The following is a 19077-nucleotide window of genomic DNA, read 5'->3' on the forward strand; positions in this document are numbered from 1 at the left end:
GAAAGTTGATACATTTCTAGTAATGTGATGTCTATTGCTCCATCATCCAACTAATAGTAATTCTACAACTCCCCTAATAGCCATTCTGAAAATATAGCTGGAGTCGTCCTGTATTGTGCTGGTTTTTATTTCCTCAATCAATGGCCCTTTCACCAGGTCTGGTATCTCTCTATCTCCTTGCATTTTGTTTTGTTTAAAGGTAATAGCTCTGAATTGAGAACTTCAGTCACAGCTGCTAAGTATTTGGACTTCACATATTAAAACTGGGTGGCACAGCCCAACCTGAACTAAACTTGATCAAGGAAGGAGTCTCTCATAAAATCATAGAAATAACAACACATGAAGATGCTATTCTGGTACTGGTGTTCTCTCCTACAACCTCAACTCATTCTTATCTTCTTATATTTCTCCTTTTCAAATATTTATTCCACTCATTTTGCAATTTAGGATTAATCTCTATCTCAACAGTCACCTCTGGTGAGGTATCTCATAGTCTAATTATACTTGGTTCAACAAGCTTTCTCCTCTTTGCCCCTCTCTCACCACTCTGGTTTTGCCCTGTGGTTATCCATTCTCCCACCAGTAGGAATAACTTTTCACTTTCTAACCAGAGTAGGGAGGTAAAGTCCTAAGTTTGCACTAACCTTTTATTGGCTATGTCTCTTAGTGCTGTTTCCATTTACTACCTTGGTATCTTGTTTCTGGCTGTAGTTCCTCGCAACTACTCCTGTCAGTATCCCTCTCCCCTGTGTCCCTATCTCTAGTTGTCCTCCCCTGAGCTGCACTCTCCAGTCACCCTCTCCCTTTGAGTCTCCAGTCTACCATGTTTTGAATCTTCTGCATTCCAACCTCCCCTGTTCCCTGTTATCTGGTGTCTGTCTCCCCTAGAGCCCTCATTCTCCAGTGGCATTGTTCCCTGCAAGCCCCCATTTTCTAGTATCCTAAATGCAGACATTATCCTTCTAATTTGTATTATTCACTTAATTCTTTCTTCCTCAGTGAAACGGTAGAAGGATGGCATCATTGTTTCGAAGTGAGGAGATGTGCCTGACACAGCTTTTTCTGCAGGTTGAGGCTGCCTATTGCTGCATCTCTGAGCTGGGAGAGCTTGGTTTTATGCAGTTTCGAGATGTAAGTAAAAGTTGGCAGACTTTTCAAAATGTATTTCTAAATATGAATGAGGCCAGCATTTATTGCCCATCCTCCTTCACCCTTGAAGTTGGTGGTGGTGAGTTCCCTTTTTAAACTGCAGCAGTCCATCTGCTATTAGAGAGGGAGTTCCAAGATACTTATAAAGGATGATAAAGGAACACTCCTGTGTTCAAGTCAGAATGGGTATGTGGAGGTAATTCCCAAACAAATGCCCTTCCTACTGATGTAGGTCATGGGGTTGGAAGGTACTGTCAGCATTCATGTGCTAATTTTAAATCTCCTCCCAAAGCACAAGTTATCCTGCCTGGAAGAATGAGGTGGCATAATGATTAATACAGCACCAGGGATGTGGGTTCAATTTCAGACTTGGGTGACTGTCTGTGTGGACTTTGCACATTCCCCTTGTGCCTGCTTGGGTTTCCTCTGGGTGCTCCAGTTTCCTACCACACTCCAAAGACGTGCGGGTTAGGTGGATTTCCCCTCAGGGTCAGGGGGACCAGCAGGCTAAATGTATGGGGTCATGGGGATAGGGCCTGGGTGGGATTGTTGTTGGTACAGACTCAATGGGCCAAATGGCCTCCTCCTGCACAGTAGGGATTCTATGATTCCACATCAGCCTGAAATCTGTGCAAACGCAACATATTCATCTTAAACCCATTCTTCCTGTCACAAAACTGCTCCCATTATTCCAAGAATCTGAAGTCTTTTTTCCTGCACCCTTTTTATTTGTTCATGGGATGAGAAAGTTGCTGGCTAGACCAGCATTTATTGCCCATCCTTGAGGGCAATTAAGAGTCAACCACATTGCTGTGGGTCTGGAGTCACATGCAGCCAGACCAGGTAAGAATGACAGTTTTCCTTCCCTGAAGAGCATTATTGAACCAGATGGGCATTTTAGAACAATTGATAATGGCATCATTGGACTTTTGGTTTCAGATTTTTTATTAAATTCACATTTCACCATCTGCCATGGTGGGATTTGAACCAGGGGTGACAATCCAATTTGTTAGCATCTTTTGGAAAGAGCACATTATGTCTAATAACCTGCTGTGCGCACACTGACCCCACAAGAACAAATCACTCAACTTCTTAATGAAAAACTGGGAGAGATGTTGGTGAGAACTTTATGGCGCCCCTGCAAGAGTCTGAGCCTTTCACAAGGAAAGGCAGAAATGCTCCAGGAAATACGTTAATTGAATGAAGAAAGATTATTGTGTCACAAATTACATTATATGTCATCACCAAAAAGAAAAGTTTGGGCCTTTCTCCCAGAAACAACAAATGTGACTCTTGTCAAAGATTGGGAGGGTTCAGCAAATCTCATTTGCCAAAAGCTATCATACTGTGGAGAAACCAAACCAGGCACAAACAGAAACAAGAAAAAACACTGAACAGGGCATTATTCAAACAGTGGTTAGCTTGTTTTGTCTGTGAGGATGGGACAAGAGCCATATACAGTGAAATTTAAATCCAGCCCCAACATAGAGCCAACCTTGGTTTATGTAGTTGGCTGCAGCTTCATGTGCAGATGGATCTGACCTGAAGTTCACGAGTATTCCTGTATATCTCTTCCCTTACCATCATTTTTGCAGTGCTGTTTCTGCTACCAAAAACATTGGGGAAAATATGAAGCAAACTGAACAATACCAATCACAAGGGAAGCCTCCAGTGCCAGGACAAGGGAAATCAGAAAGGCAGCTCAATTTTTCTGCTGAAGGATAAGGCACCGAAGCTGAGGAGCCACGAAAGACATATAAAGGAAACAGTTTCAAGTCCTGCAGTTAAAGTTGAAAGGAGGGCGGGAGGAAGTTACAAAGCAAGACTTTGAAAAGTCTCTGAATTACTCCCAGTGCCACCCTCGAGTGAGAGTAAAAATAGGAGAATATAGGTCAATTTGTGATTACCATTGAGGGAGGCAGTGACATAGTGGTATTGTTGCTGGACTAGTCATCCAGAGACCCAGTGTAATGCTCTGAGGACCTGGGTTCAAATCCCATCATGGCAGATGGTAAAATTTGAATTCAATAAAAGTCTGGATTTAAAAGTTTAATGATGACCATGAAGCCATTGTTGATTGTCGTAAAAACCCGTCTGGCACGTTAATTTACTTTAGTGAAGGAAATCAGCTGTCCTTGCCTAGTCTGGCTGGTGTGTGACCCCAGCCACACAATAATGTGGTCGACTCTTAAATGCCCTTTGAAATGACCCAGCAAGCCATTCAGTTCAATGGCAATTAGGAATGGAGAATAAATGCTGTCCAGTCAGTGATGCCCACATCCCATCAATGAATTTTTAAAAGATAATTAGAATAGTGTGTGCTTGGAACACCTGCTTCATGGCACTGCACACCAGGGTGACGGAGTTAAGAACGTTCCATGTTTACAAGAAGTGATAATGGAAGGTGATACTTTTGTGTGTCTTTTTTCACAGCTGAATGCAAGTGTCAATTCATTCCAACGGAAATTTGTGAACGAAATTAGACGTTGTGAAGTGATGGAGAGAATCCTTCGTAAGTGTGCAAATGATCAATAGACTTTTTAGTGTATAAAAATAGTTAACGTAATAGAGAGAAGATCCTGTAAACAAAAATTTCCTAAATCTATATTTGTGATGAAAGATAGACAGCACCATACAAAATAATGACAAATCCAACTTGCAGATTTGTGAACATTTTTGCACTGATTTACAGATTCTTTCTCGGCATTGCAGATAGTTATCACCAAAGTGCATCTCCACAGATTTCAGCCTTTGAGTTGACTTGTCTTAGTTTGCCTCAATTTCACTTGAAGTTTACAAAATTAAGAGGCATGGAAAAGATATTCAGAGTCTTTTTTCCCAGGATAGAAATATCACTTACTAGAGGTTTCAGGTAAAAGTGGGAAAGTTAAAAGGAGATGTGAGAGGCAAGTTTTTTACATAGAGGGTGATAAGTACCTGGAATGGAATGCCAGATTAGGTTGGGGAGGGGGTGGGGGCAACAAGACCAGTTAAGTGCCTGATGATCAGTTGATTTCTCTGGGTCTTCCACAATAGACATGACATGGGACCCCAGTCACCTAGAGTAAATTCTGCTCAGAATCCTACCTAGGACTGGAGTTTCTTTTTGTGGGAAGTACTGTCCTTCCAATGAAATCTTAAACATTAAAACTCAATGATGTAAGCGGAAAAGCAGTGAGATCTCCAAGTCTCCTAACTGACATTTTTTCTCAATCTAATTTTTGTTTGTGGAGTCAGGGTAAGTAGCAAAATGATTAGCAAGCTGGTTGCAAAGTTGAGGATTGACTTAGAGATGGTTATTCAGACTGTCCGAAGGTGGCAAGTGGTGCTCCACAGGGATTGGTGTGGACATCATTGTTGTTCACCACTTGGGAATCATAAAAACCATTTTAAAATTTGCAAATGATACCAAATTTAGAAGTGCATTAAACAGAGGAAAATTGACAAAACAACACTTTTCCAGAATGAACGTGTAAACAGTGAATTAATTTCAATGTAAATAAATGTGGAGTGGTGCACTTTGGTAAGAAAATGCACAATAAGAGCTAGCAAAGAGATCTAGAGTACACATTTCATTAAATGCAATACAAATTAATAAGGCAATAGAAATGCAAACAAGGCACTGGAGTTCATTCTAGAGGAATAGAACAGATGAGCAGAGAGGGTATATAACAGTACAGTACTAGTTCACATGTTGCAGAAATTAATATAGAGGCACTTGCAAAAAAAGAGAGAACAGATTTACAAGAATGACACCAGAATAATAATGAGTAAAAATAGACTGGGTTTTCATCTCTAAAAGAGAGATTGATGGATGAACTAATTGAGGTTTTAATGGGGCTTGATAGGGCTGATGTCACTCGCGGGAAGTCTGAGGCTAGTGGCCATAAAGGTAGGACACTCAACTTTAAATCCAATAAGCAATTCAGGGAAATCCTCTTTACCCAGGTGTGCAGCATAAATTTAGCATAGACCAGTTGACCGAAATGACCTGTTTCATGTTGCCTGTTGTATGTTTGAGACCAGAACCGTCAAGAAGCAGATTAATCTCACAGCTGATGGTTCACTGTTCCAGAATGACTGTTACATTCGTCAACCATCACTGGACTTCACAACAATTTCTCTGTGAAGTACTTTGTAATGTTTTGACATTTGATGTAAATATGAGATATCTTGTAACCCAAAACAGGCTGCCCCAGTATGATTGGATGCAAGTAAACTATGGACATTTGAACCTAAGGATAGATTGAAACAGGAGATGGGCAAAGCGAGAATCAAGTATATTACAGTAAGGAAAAAATGTAGCAATCCACAGTTGAATGGAGGGATGTGATTAAATTTGTAGTAACAGAAAATAGTCCTTTTGCATTTAGAATCATAGAATAGTTAGAGCACAGAAGGAAACTATTCAGCCTGCCGTATCTGTGCCAGTTCCCTGCAAGAGCAAATTATAGTCTCAAACCCTATCCTTTCCCTGTAACCATGCAATTTATTTTCTCATCGTGTGATTATCCAATTCTCCTGTGAAAGCCATAATTAAATCTGCCTCCACCACATACTCAAGCAGTACATTCAAGATCCTAAATTTTCTGTGCAAGAAACTCCGTTACCTTTAGATTTTTTTGCAGTTAATCTTGCATATTGTCCTCATCCTCTCAAGTCTTCATGTCTTTTCTAAAGTGCGGTGCCCAGAATTGTGCACAATATTCCAGTTTCCAAATTTTACCGTTTGTTTTAAATCACCTCTCCTCATTCTATCAAAATGTCACATTGTATTTCTCTATATTAAATTTAATTTGTCACGTCCATCCATTCATCTAGTGACTTTTATCACTCCCCTCAATTCACAAAAGTTCCAAATTTTGTGTCATCTCCAAATTTTGAAATTGTGCCCTGTGCATTCAAGGCTAGGTTGTTAGGAAAGATAGTGGTCTTTATACTGTACTATCCCATGGAAATCCCACTGCATACGCTGGTCCTGTCTGAAAAATGGTCATTTTCACCGCTGGTACTTGGTTTCATGTCCTTCAGTCAACTTTATATCCAATCTACTATTGTCCCTTTGATTCCATAGACTTCAACTTTGCTGGCAAGCCTGTGACTTGGCACTTCATCATATATCTTGTGAAAGTCCATGTACATTATCAGAAGCATAACCTTTTCAAACTCCTATTGCTTCAACCAAAAACTCAGTAAGTTAGTTGAGCATGATTTGCCTTTAATAAATCTGTGCTGGCTTTCCTTAAATAATCTACATTTATTGATGTAATGGTTATTTTTGCCCAACATGATCGTTTCTAAAAGCTTTCCCACCAGCGAGGTTAAGTTGACTGGCGTGATGGTGAAAAAACAGTGCAAAGATGAACAAGGATTTAATATTTGCAATTCTCTAGTCTTCTGGCACTACTCTTGCATCTCAAGAGGATTTAAAAATTATGGTTAATGCCTCTGCAATCTTCTGCTTGTTTCCTCTAGTATTCTCAGACGTACCCTATTTGGTCTTGGTGACATATCAACTTTAACTGAAGCTACTTTTCTAGTACCTTCTGTATTAATTTTAGCCCATCCAATATCACAACTGCCTCCCTTTCACCAGACTTTAGCAGAATCATCTTCCTTGGCAAACATGGATGCCGAATATTCATTCAGTGCCCCAGCCAATTCCTCAGTTACAATGGTGAAAATCTTTAGGATGGTGGGGTTTCCCTTCCCACCATCAGAGGAGTTGGTGGCGAACACAACAGCTGATGCTGTTGGTCCCATGGCCATATGATGCTCCAACAGGTGTTAATTGACCAGAGGTGGGACTTCTACCTTCCCTCCGGAGGGAGTCCTTCCTCAGAGAGCAGCCAGCCAATTTGATTGTTACCTTTGTCTAGTCCCACAGCACCAGAAGCTGCAGTGGACAGGACTGGAACTGCAATTAGTGCCCAGAGTCTAAGTCACAGGATTCTATCTTTTTGGTCATTGGCAAACTCTGTCTTTGCTTGTCCTACATTTCCTCCTTATGAGAATATACTTAGACTGTTCATGCCTTCAACTGTTGCACATTGTTCCATTACAGCTTTTCCTGTTGATGTCTGATTCCTCTTTACTTGGACAATAGAGCCACTGAATCCTTAGAGTGCAGATGGAGGCCATTGGGCCCACCAAGTCTGACCCGACTTTCCGAAAAAGCATCTTACCCAGGCCCACTCCCATGCATTTACCATGCCTATTCCACCTAACCTGCATATCTTTTGGGTGCTCTATTCTCTCTGTACTGAAATTGACCCACTTCCAAACTAAGTTTTTACTCAAAGTTGCTCCTTGTCCTTTTCCGTAGGTGGAAACCTTATGATGGTTTCTGAAGTGTCCTTTTACTGAACTTTGATCTCCTTGATTCGCTTCATTGCCTAGAGCACATTTAGCAATGCCTCCTTCCCCCTTGTGACATTACTGAACCAGAAAATTATTCAGAATACACTTCAGAAACTGTTCCATCCTCTCTGTCTTTTACATTATTACTATCTGTATTAATATTAGAATAATTAAAATTGCCTTTTATCACTACTCTGTAGCTTTTGCACATGTCTGCAATTTTCTTGCTGATTTACTCTCAACATCTTTCCCTGTAGTTGCTGGTGTACAGAACTCTCCCAGTCGATATAGTGACCGGAATTCTCCGGCCCCCCATCAACGGGTTTCTCGGCAGCGATAGGTAGCGTGCCATTGCTGGTGGTGGGATCTTCCTCTCCCACCACTATCAATGGTATTTCCCATGTAGCTACCCCACACCACCAAGGTATCCGTAGCTAGGTTGTGCTGCTGCCAGGACCAGAGAATCAGCCATCAGCAAACAGCTGGAGGATTCACGGCCAATATCCCTCTTGTTTCCTAACTCTGTCCATATAGATTTCTGACATTGATCTATGCAGACACCCAATCTTTAATACTGGAATATTTGGGAAGTGCTGAAATCCCTCCCCAAAAGCACTGTGGATGTACCTATACCGGGTGGATTTGAGTTCAAGAAGGTAGCTCACCACCACTTTCTCGAGGGCAATTAGGCATTGGCAATATATGCTGGTATAGCCAGTGATGCCCACATCCCATGAGTGAAGAAAAAAAAAGTCCTCCTTGGTCAATACTGCCACCCTTCCTCCTTGCTTTCCTTCACTGTCTTTCCTGAACGCCTTGTGTCCAGGAATTTTTAGTGTCCGTCCCTGCTTTCTAATTGAGCAAGTCCCCCTTATCACTTCAACACCACATTCCAATATGGCTGTGTTCCTGCAGCTCACTAACCTTATCTTACACACTTTGTCTACTAATAGGAAACAGTAAACAAAAATAAAAGCCAAGTCAAATACAAAAGCAATGAAAGGTTGCATGAATAGAAAGTCTAAGAACTAGAAAAGCAAAATAAACTATAAAAGTCCAGTAAAAAGGTTTTCTTATTAGGTATAGCACAACTATCAATACAGGGCTAGGACTTCAAGGTGATGTAGCAGACTTTAATTTAAGTACACCTGGATTTGCAAAGTCATTTAAGTGCCTTGGGCAAGATAGTGGCATATGGAATTGAGAAAATTGTTTTGCGTAGTCAGATGTCTGGAGGGCGCAGAGCAAAGTGTGGGAGTTAAAGAAAGTTTCTCGCATGAAATTTCTTGGAATGAACAGTACAAAATCAGGCCAGTCCAGTCCGACTGGTTAGTGCTGGTATTTGTACTTTACCTCACCCCTATTCCAAGTGTTTCTTTCTGATCTGATCTCTCTCTTCCCTTTCCCTCCTGTATGCAGCACAGCGCACCTTAAATGCATCATTACCATCTGCACATGGCAGCAAGTTTTGTGTTCCCAAGTCTCTATATTAAGAAATTCCTCCTAAATTCTTCCTCATTGACTATCTTATTTTATGCTCCTTGTTTCTTCACCCATGTGGAAAAAGTTTCTTCACATCCATCCCATGAACGTCTTTATAATTTTATGGTCTCTGTTGGATCCTTTCTTCACTTTCTATTTCCTGGGGAAAGAATCTTTCCTGATTGTTGCATCCTCTCAATTCTGATAATATCCTTGTAATTCTTTTCTGCATTTTCCAGTGTTTCAATATCCTATTGACAGTATGGAGATCAAAACTGCACACAGTTAACTAAGGTTTTATAGAAATTTAACATTACATTCTCCTAGAAATGAACCCAAGGGCTTTGTTTGAATTTGTTATTGTCTTATGAATTTGTGTTGCTTCTTTTTAGATAACTATGGAGGAGTATTTCCTGGTCTCTCTGCTCCTCTAACCAATTTATTTCATTTAACTCCCAAAATAAACACAGCAAATTGCCTCCTTCTCTCTACCACAATGAGCCCATCTCACACATCTCTGTACTGAATTGAATAGGTCATATTGTTTGTTTTTCTCTTCCTGGTCCTCGGCATTAACTGTACAACCAATTCGGCATCATCTGCAAGTTTTGACATCATTGTGCTAATTTTAGAATCAAAATTATTTATGTATATGGTGTGGAATTGGAGTGCTGAGAGACCCCAATTCCCATTTTTTTTATTGGACTGAGAAACTACCCTTAACTCCTACACTCTACTATCTACGTTGTAAGCCACCTTTTAATCCATTCTGACAGCTGGCTTCTGATTTCACCTTCTGCCCTGAGTCTCCTGTGTACCAATTATCGAGAGTCTTCTGAATGTCCGTGCATATCATATTCACTATATCACCCTGCTCTACTCTTAGTTAATTTATCCAAGCATTCAGAATGTTTGGTCAAATATAAATCTTCCTTTCTTTTGTTGGCAATTTTTTAATATCTTGCATTGTAAGTGTGATTCTCCCCTGACACCACCCTCACCCCTACCCCAGAACATCATAGGAGGATGCTTTGTAGTTATGGTTACATATGAACTTGCCTGACCAAAATGAGATTCTAACATTCCTATTGATTATGTCTATTGGTATTGTTTGGACTTGGATTTATTGCAGAAGATTTGATAGACCACTGGTCACCACTTGTTTTTTATTTTCCTTACCTTTTATGTTGAATTTGGTTTGTAGGATTCCTGGAGACTGAAATGGAAAGGGATGAGATTGTTGTCCAAGATGATGGAGAGAATCCTCAGGCTCCTCTTCCCAAAGATATGATTGACCTGGAGGTAAGGAGGGAAAGCTTGTGGAGTCCAGATTATCCTAGGTTCAACCTACGGGTTATACTGATTCTTGGGTTCAAATCTAGAATTATGAAAGCAAAGTTCCCTCTTAGCTGGCTGGAAGGGTTGTATGTAAAACAAATTAGGGTTGACACAACCCAAGTCCCAGTGGGTGCAGACTCAGTGCATTTAACTGTGGAGAATTGGATATAATAGCAGTCTCACTCAGTGGTGCTGGATGGTTGTTATAGAATGTGGATAAGCTAACAGAAATGTGGTGTGGTCTTCTCAGGTGGTGGGACATGGTTAACGTGTATTGTGGAGCATTACTGTCTCTCTGTCTGTGACGTGAATACCCTTGCTATATGACGGCGGAGCTCCATTCTTGAGCATCGATGTTCCTTCATCTTGATACTGAACCTGATATGATCTTCTAATTTGAATCCGTGCCATTAATGATGATGTGCTGCTATCCAAGTCTTGTGGCTCTGATTTATGTTCCAGAACTAATGTGATCTCTTGCTCTAATTTTGATTGCTTAAAGAATTTTCCAATTTCTACCCACAACTCCAAATTACCTGAGTTTCTACTTCTTGTGACTCTTTCAAGAGGTTGCATGGTTGTGGATGGGAAATGTATGTACGTCCACAAATGTGTAGGTTGGACGAGATGGACCAGTAGATTTTTTTTTGGTTGTCTGGCATTTTCCTACCTTCACTGGCAAGAGTGTTCCCTTTTAAAGGAGCACTTATTTGGAATTTTACTTGAGTTCAGTCTGAGAAGAACCTACTCTAAAATTCTTATTTTGGACTGCACTTCCTGCATCTGTCGCAGTGCAAGTTTTATTGTATAAGTCCACAAAATCTCAGGATGTTGCAGCAAGTCCACATGACAGAAAAAAAAACGGTGGATTAATGTTTGGGTAAAGGCTTGTCTGTTACAATTTAAGCTCCTCACCCTGTATTATTAACTCATATTCACAGTAATAAGACCATTCCACAAGCTGATTCTTGATCCCATGAACTAAAACTTTCATCCTTCCGCATTCCATCAAGAAGATGGCAGGTATATGACCAACTGTTACCCTTTACTGTAGAACACTGCACTAGAAGTCATATGGTTGTCCATTACGTTCCATCCAGATCACTCGGACTGAAACTATATTTGTTTACAAATGTGATGATTACGCAGAAGTGGCAAACACGTGTAGCAAGTAGTTATACAATACTTCACTTCCACAGTACTTATCTTAAGAAAGAAATTCTAAGTGCTGAACAAGCATGACAATGGGAGAGAACTGCGCCAATTTTTTGGGTGAGCTCCCAGATGCAATAGTGCAGCACCTTAAAAAGAGCCCAGATGTGATTCTCATCAGTAAGGGAAAGGGGTGGAGTCTATTTTCACCAGGAAGCTGGTTGCTGAGTTCTAGGGATGCCATTGTGTAGGTGCCCCCATCTCCCAGTGCACTGTGTATGCAGTATACTGAGAGATCAGTCATGCTGCCCTGGCTCATCACTAGCTCCCGCCCCCTCCCCCACACCTGATGCAGAATAGTCCCCTTCGACGTTGCCAAGATGGCACTGTCCAGTCCCCGACCACCTGGGGGGCTCAACAGTCTCCGGTCCCACCATTGAGTCCATCGCATCTGGTCCCCTTTGGTGAACCTTGCTGGTGTGAACTTTGACTGATGAGCAGGTAAGGGCAAGTGAGCCCTGAGGACTCTGGGTGGCACAGTGGTTAACACTGCTGCCTCAGTGTCAGGGATCCAGGCTCAATTCCTGGCTTGAGTCACTGTTTGTGTGGAGTCTGCACATTCTCCTGGTGTCTGCAAGGGTTCCTCCCACAGTCCAAAGATGTGGGGATTAGCTGGACTGGCCATGCCAAATTGCCCCTTAGTGTCAGGGGGATTAGCTAGGGAAAATGGAGCTTCGTGGGATTGTGGTTGGTGCAGACTCGATGGGCTGAATTGTGGCCTCCTGCACTGTAGGATTCTATGATTCACTAATTATATCTAATGAGATTCAGAATATTAAAACCAGCTTTGTGGAATGAGTTAGTAAGGTAGCCCCCTAAGTGTCATAAAAGTATGAAAATGAGAGTGTTCTATACCAGCTTTTTCGGATGGGTGTGGCACTGAAATCTTCTCATGCACGGTCAGTTTTTCTGACAGCAGGAAGATTTGCACTGATAAAAGAAGGGGAAGGAGCGTAAGTGCGCCAGTGAAGACTGCTTGGGGTACCATGGCGCAGGATGCCCTGATTACTCAGTGAACTGGGAAAGCCCCTTCCAATCCCTCCCATGCACATTGGACCTGTTTTCTTCCCTCAAACTCCCCCCTCAAAACCCATCATCGGCAGCATGTTCTCCCCCTACACCACCACAGGTTGCCAACATCAGGACCCTTCTGATGAGTCCCCTGACACAGTTATGGTGCCAACTGGGCATTACTAGAGTACCAGATGGACACTGGCACTGCCCAATAGGTACTGCTCGGCTATGCCCCTGACCACTGAGCGCTTGAATTGCCTCTGATCCCCCAGCGTGGCCATAGTGCTTGGTCTGTCTATGTTGATGGAGCAGTGATTCTCGCTGAATGAATATATTTATAGTGAATATATTCAATCCATGCAATCGGCCTACACCATCATTAGTTTTTACTAATGCTAATTTTGCTCAGTTCCTAATTCTTGCTAATCCTTTGATTCTTTACTATTTCTGGGAGATTTCTGTATTTTCCTCTGAAGTCAGGTACAAAGCCTTCATTTAATTTATCTGCCATTTCTTTATTCCCCATTATAAATTCTCCTGTCTCTGCCTGTAGTGGGTCCACTTAGTCTTTTCTCACTTTTTCCTTTTTATATAGATTTTCCAGTTTGTTTTCTCACTAGTTTAATCTGTTTTCTTTCTTTTTCCATTTCTTGGTCCTCTATTGAATTCTAAAATACTCCCAATCCCTGGGCTTACTTTTGTTTTTGGCAACTTTACAAGTCTCTTCCTTTGATCTAATACAATTTTCAACGTCTCTTGTTAATCATGATAGGATCACTTCCAACTGGGAATTTGTGCCTCCAAGGAATGTAAGTTTGTTGTAAATCATGTATTAACTCTCCAAATGATAGCCATTGCCTGTTTATCATAATACCTTTTTATTTAGGCTTCCAATCTGCCACAGTCACCTTGCCCCTTGTACCTTCATAGTTTCCTTTGTTTAGATTTAAGACCCTAGTTTTGGATTAAACTACGTCACTTGTACACTTAATGTTACATTCTAACATGATGTGATCTCTCTTCCCTAAAGACTCCTTTACAACACGATTATTAATTAACCCTTCATAATTGCACAGTACTCAATCTAAAATTGCCCGTTCTCTAGTTGGCTCCTCAACATGTTTTACTGGTAGACCATCCAGGAATTTGTTCTCTGCAGCATTAGTGCTAATTCGGTTTACCCAATTTGTGTGGATTGACATATCCCATGATTACTGTATTATCCTTATTACATACACCCCAAATTTTCTGATTTATACTGTTCACTATATTACCAATATAGTTTGGTCTGCGTACAACAACAACCAATGTTTCCTGCCCATTGCTGGTTCTTGGCTCCACCCAAACTGATTCTATATCTTAATCTTTCAATCCAAGATCCTCTCTCACTTATGGTATGCTTATTAACAGTACAATCCCACCTCCTTTTCCTTTTGCCCCTCCTTCCTAAATGTCAAAGACTTTTGAATATTCAGTTCCCAGTCTTGGTCACCCTGTAGCTGCGTGTCCATAACGGAAATTAGGCTATATTTGTTTATATATAATGTCTCATTTGAATTGAAACCCATTTCTCCCATGCCAAGCTTACAGCCACATGTTAACTCTCTGATCTTATTTACCCTCCGCCAATTCTCTTATCTCCAGAGATTATTCCCTTTTGAGAATCTGATTTTTAATTTTGCTCCGAGTTATGTCATTAGTACCTACAGAGACCATGGCAACTGGATCCTCTCGCCATCCTGTGGCAAGTTCCTCTCCAGCTCAGAGCTGGACCTGAATCCTGGTACCAGACAGGCAACACCATGATCTGGATTCTCACTCTCTCAGCTGTAGAGAACTGTGCCAATCCCCATGACTTTATTGTCCCCATCTGACCCCAACACTGCTCTCCACCGCACACACACACACACACACACACACACACACACACACACACACACACACACACACACACCCCCCCCCCCCCCCCCCCACCACCACCACCACTTGAATGGCTTCCTGTACTACAGTGTCACCCTACAGCCACTGCTTTCATCTGTACAGGCTGCAAAGAACCTTGCATCTGCTGGACAATTGCAACGGCTGAGGCCCTTGGGTCCCCATACCTTCCTCAGCCTCAGTCACAGCCGTACCTTCCTATCACTGACTGTGGACCAAATAAGATCACCCCTGTGATCATGGATAAAATAAGACCACCTTCAGTGTGTGACCAGATTCTGGAACAAAGTGTCCAGGTAACTTTCACTTTCCTGATGTGTTACAGTGTCTGCAGCTCTGCCTTCAGCTCAATGACTGAGTTGCAGTTCCTCCAGCTGGAGGTATTTGCCACAGAAGTGTTTGACCTGAATCTCTCAGCTGTCCACAAGTTCCCATATTCTGCAGCCATCGATCATCACATTCTGTGCCACCTTTACAGCATTTAATTCATTAATGATCTTGCTGATTAACTTTTCCTTAATGTTCCTAGCCCTGAAATTTCCTAGTCAAAATAAATAAGAAATACTCATGCCAATCTAATAAGCCTTAATACTATTAGTAAACCCTTCCAGAAATTTTAACTCGGGTAATTTTTGTAACTGTAAAATGTTTGAACAAGTTAGGAAAACATTCACTTAGCAATCAGCTACCTGTTTTCCTGTGACATCACACTTTGCCAGAATTAAGTTGGCCAGATCTGGAGCCTGGTATTGGACTGGACTGGACAAATCTTTGAAGTACTGTTTCATGTCTCCCAGTCCTCCTTTCACCTGCTCTCCATTCCTATTGGCTAATCTATCCCCCTACAATCTGTCTTGACTGGGATCCTATATCCTCACTGTCTTTCTTACAACCCGACAAGTTTAAATAGTCCCCTATTGCTGTCTTAATGTTTTTCCCCAGTCTCTTTATCCCTAATTAGTTTAGGTATAATCCATCTGTTCTGGAATGATTCCCAGTTGTTTATGCAGATAACATTGTTTTCCTTGTACTTAGCAAACAGCTACTCATTCATCATTTGAATTCTTCTGGTAAACTCCCCTTCTATCTCAAATACTTGGAGTATACATGAGAAGGTCATTCACTGTCTTTGATTTTGAGCCAATTCTCATTTCTGTGGATTTTAAAGCCTCCATCATTCTTACTGTGGCATTTATCTTATCTGGATAAATGAATGTGGGTAACTTAGATGAGAAATTAAACTGTGGTCCTGACTGCCCTTGGTTACACGTTAAAGATTTTGGGGCACTGTTTTCTAAGAGCAGGACAGTATTCCCTGCCTGGTGCCCTGACCAATATTCATCCCTCAACTAAATGACTGAAACAGGTTATTATAACTTTTTTTTTGAGGCATCCTGAATGCTGGTAATTGGCTGCTGCATTTCCTACAATACAACAGTGACTACCGTTCAAAAATATATCGGCTGTAAATGAATATCCTGAGATCATGAAAGGCACTGTATAAACGTATGTCTATTTTTTATATTTGAGTCAGTATATGTCCTGTCAATATTCCTTCTGACCTTAGGATTACTGCTATAGCTCCATGCAGGTAGCTGCCATTCTATAAAAGACCTGCATTTGTCCTCCCATCGTGTTTTCCCTCCAGTTTTCTTTTTCTAGTGTACTGTCAGAAAATGTGCTGTTTTTGTACTGCGACTGGCTATTTATTTAACTAATAAAGAAGTCATTTTATGTCTACAATATCTTCTGTGTTCTGAAAATTATCCTTGTCCAGGATGTATTCTTTATTGCTGTGACTTTTATCCTGTGTTGGACAGTGCCAATGTTTGTTTGTGTAATCTCTTGGCTAACCACATTGGCTTTCCTACATTTCCTATTTTTAAAAATAAGTACCTTGGTGTTTTCAGTAATTATTCCTTTGCCATTTCTTTGCTATTCCTGATCGCACTGTTTCCCATCTCTAATCCCTGAATGTTTCTTCTCTAGGTCCGTACCTAGCCTGCCTTTCTTGGCTCAGTTATTTCCCACGTGAAATGTAATTCAGTTGCCCTCAAAAATGTGTCCACCTCTGTACATTCCCCAACCTTGCACTGGCTCTCTCATGTCTGTAAGCCTGCTGAATAAACCAATTTCTGCACCTTTTCTTCCCTCTGTTATATCCGTTCTTCTTGTTGTGTGAATATGTGATAGCAAACATAGATTAAGGGCTGAATCCTAGCATCTCTTCTCTCCAACGTTATTGCCTGATGAGGGAAGTATTAAAGGGTACAGAGAGCAAAGCCAAAGTTAAAATCAATAGCTTCACAGTGGTTTAGGGCTGACACAAACGCATAAATATCTGAGATGCAATGATTACCTTGTTGTGATCTCTGTTATTGTTTCTATACTATACTGAGTCATTAAGTAGCTAAGTGAGACTCGTGCATTGTTTATCTCTTCATAGGTCGTTCTCGAAAAACTGGAGCATGATTTGAGGGAAGTGAATCAGAACCAGCAAACTCTGAAACAGAACTTTCTGGAACTCACTGAACTCAAACATCTGCTGAAAAAAACACAGGACTTTTTTGAGGCAAGTTTAAGCACAAACAGTACTCTGAGGGCGCGCTAGAATGATGGATTATCATTTTAAGAGTTTACAATATCACCACGTAAATAGTACATGGAGGAATTCCTTAGAGTCTGGTGAAATAATCAAAAAGGCAAAACAAAAACCTGCCTAAAACTCATGTAAATTATCCACCAGTTCATCGACCGGGCTGTTTCCAAATTCTAGGTTGTCCCACTGCCAGGACTGAAAGCAGGTCCTAAGCCTACAGGTGGATGGTGAGACAGTATAATTTTATCTGTGACAGACTATTTTTTTTTCTTTTTATGGGATGTAAGCAGTGATGGCAAAGTTGGTATTTGTTATCCATATCTAATTTCCCTTCTGAAAGTGTTGGAGAGCCATCTTCTTGAAATGGTGTAGGTACATGTACCATGTTGGTGGGGAGGTCCAGAATTTTGACCCTGGGATAGTAATCCTGTTCCAAGTCTGGAAGGTGTGTGGTTTGGAGAGGAAGTTGCAGATTATGGTCTTTCCATGCATCCATGCATTCCCTTACTGTTCTAGGTCGTAGAGATGTGGGCTTAGGTGCTATCAAAGGAGCCTTGGTGCATTCTGCTGTTCATCCTATATGTGTTTTACACTGCTGTTGCTGTGCACCAGTTTAAGGCAGTATTTGGGGTGCCAATCAAATGCTGCTTTGTTCTGGATGGTGTTCAATTCTGGTCACCACAGTACCAGAAGGATGTGGAGACTTTGGAGAGGGTATAGAAAAGATTTACCAGGACATTGCCTGGTATGGAGGGCATTAGCTATGAGGAGAGGTTGGAGAAACTTGGTTTGTGCTCATGGGAGTGATGGAGGATGAGGGGAGACCTGATAGAAGTCCTCAAGATTATGACAGGCATGAACAGAGTGGAGAGTCAGAAGCTTTTTCCCAGGGTGGAAGAGTCAATTACTGGGGGGCATAGGTTTAAAGGAGATGTACGAGGTAGTTTTTTTTACGCAGAAAGTAGTGGGTGCCTGGAACTCGTTGCCGGGGAGTTAGTGGAAGCAGATACGGTAGTGACTTTTAAGGGGCATCTTGACAAGTACATGAATAGAATGGGAAGAGAGGGGTATGGTCCCCGGAAGAGTTGCTGGTTTTAATTAAGTCAAGCAGCATGGAGGGCTGAAGGGCCCGTTCCTGTGCTGTAATTTTCTTTGTTCTTTTGATGAGCTTCTTGAACTGCATTCATCCAGGAAAGTGGATGATATTGCATTACACACCTGACTCATACCTTGTAAATGGTGAACTGATGTTGGGGAATCAGGAGAGTTACTTGTGGCCGAATTCTCAAGCTCTAAACTGTGGATTAGCAACAGTGTATGTCTGACTGGCCTAGTTAAGCTTGTGGTCAGTAGCAACCTCCAGGATGTTGATGAATCTTTCAGCAGTTGTTAATTACTATTAAATACAAAGGAGTGATAGATTCTCACTTGTTGGAAATGGCCATTGCTGCTTATCAGCTCAAACCTGAATCTTGCTGCATATGATCATGAGCAGCTTCATGATCTGAGGAGTCATATATGGTGCTGAACATTGTGTGAACATCCCACTTCTGATCTTATATTGGATGGAAGGTTGTTGATGAAGTAGCTGAAGGTAGTTGAGCCTAGAACACTACTGAGGAGGTATAGCAGCAATGTCCCAGAACTGAGATGTTTGGTCTCCATCAGCCATATCTGTCTTCCTTTGTGCTTGGCATGATTCCAACTAGTGCAGCAACTTGCCTCCTGATTCCGATAGATTTCCATTTTAAGACTCCTTGGTACCACACTTGGCCAAATGTTGCCTTAGTGCCACAGATAGTCATTCTCAAAGACCAAAGACAGCCCGGGAAACAGGCCCTTCAGCCCAACGAGCCCCCGCCGTCATTTTAACATTACCAGTACCCCCCTCCACCCATGACCCTTATCTATTGTTTTATGGCAATCCACATAGAGGGAAACTAATTTAGGGACAATTTATTACCTCCAATCAGCCTAATAGCATG

At 41.5% G+C, this 19077-nt stretch overlaps 1 protein-coding gene across 1 annotated transcript in view; it reads left to right on the forward strand.

Moving 5' to 3' along the window:
- The window catches only part of LOC145344004 (V-type proton ATPase 116 kDa subunit a 4-like), a 90927-nt gene that overhangs the window by 13505 nt on the left and 58345 nt on the right, over positions 1-19077 (forward strand). The window contains exons 2-5 of the mRNA XM_080190651.1: positions 1000-1131; positions 3583-3661; positions 10196-10293; positions 16940-17065. Coding sequence (XP_080046777.1) covers positions 1015-1131; positions 3583-3661; positions 10196-10293; positions 16940-17065 — 420 coding nt within the window. The 5' untranslated portion in view covers positions 1000-1014. The remainder of the gene's footprint in view (positions 1-999; positions 1132-3582; positions 3662-10195; positions 10294-16939; positions 17066-19077) is intronic.

The sequence above is a fragment of the Carcharhinus amblyrhynchos genome, chromosome 6 (genome assembly GCF_965287045.1).
Source record: "Carcharhinus amblyrhynchos chromosome 6, sCarAmb.v2.hapA, whole genome shotgun sequence".
Lineage (NCBI taxonomy): Eukaryota > Metazoa > Chordata > Chondrichthyes > Carcharhiniformes > Carcharhinidae > Carcharhinus > Carcharhinus amblyrhynchos.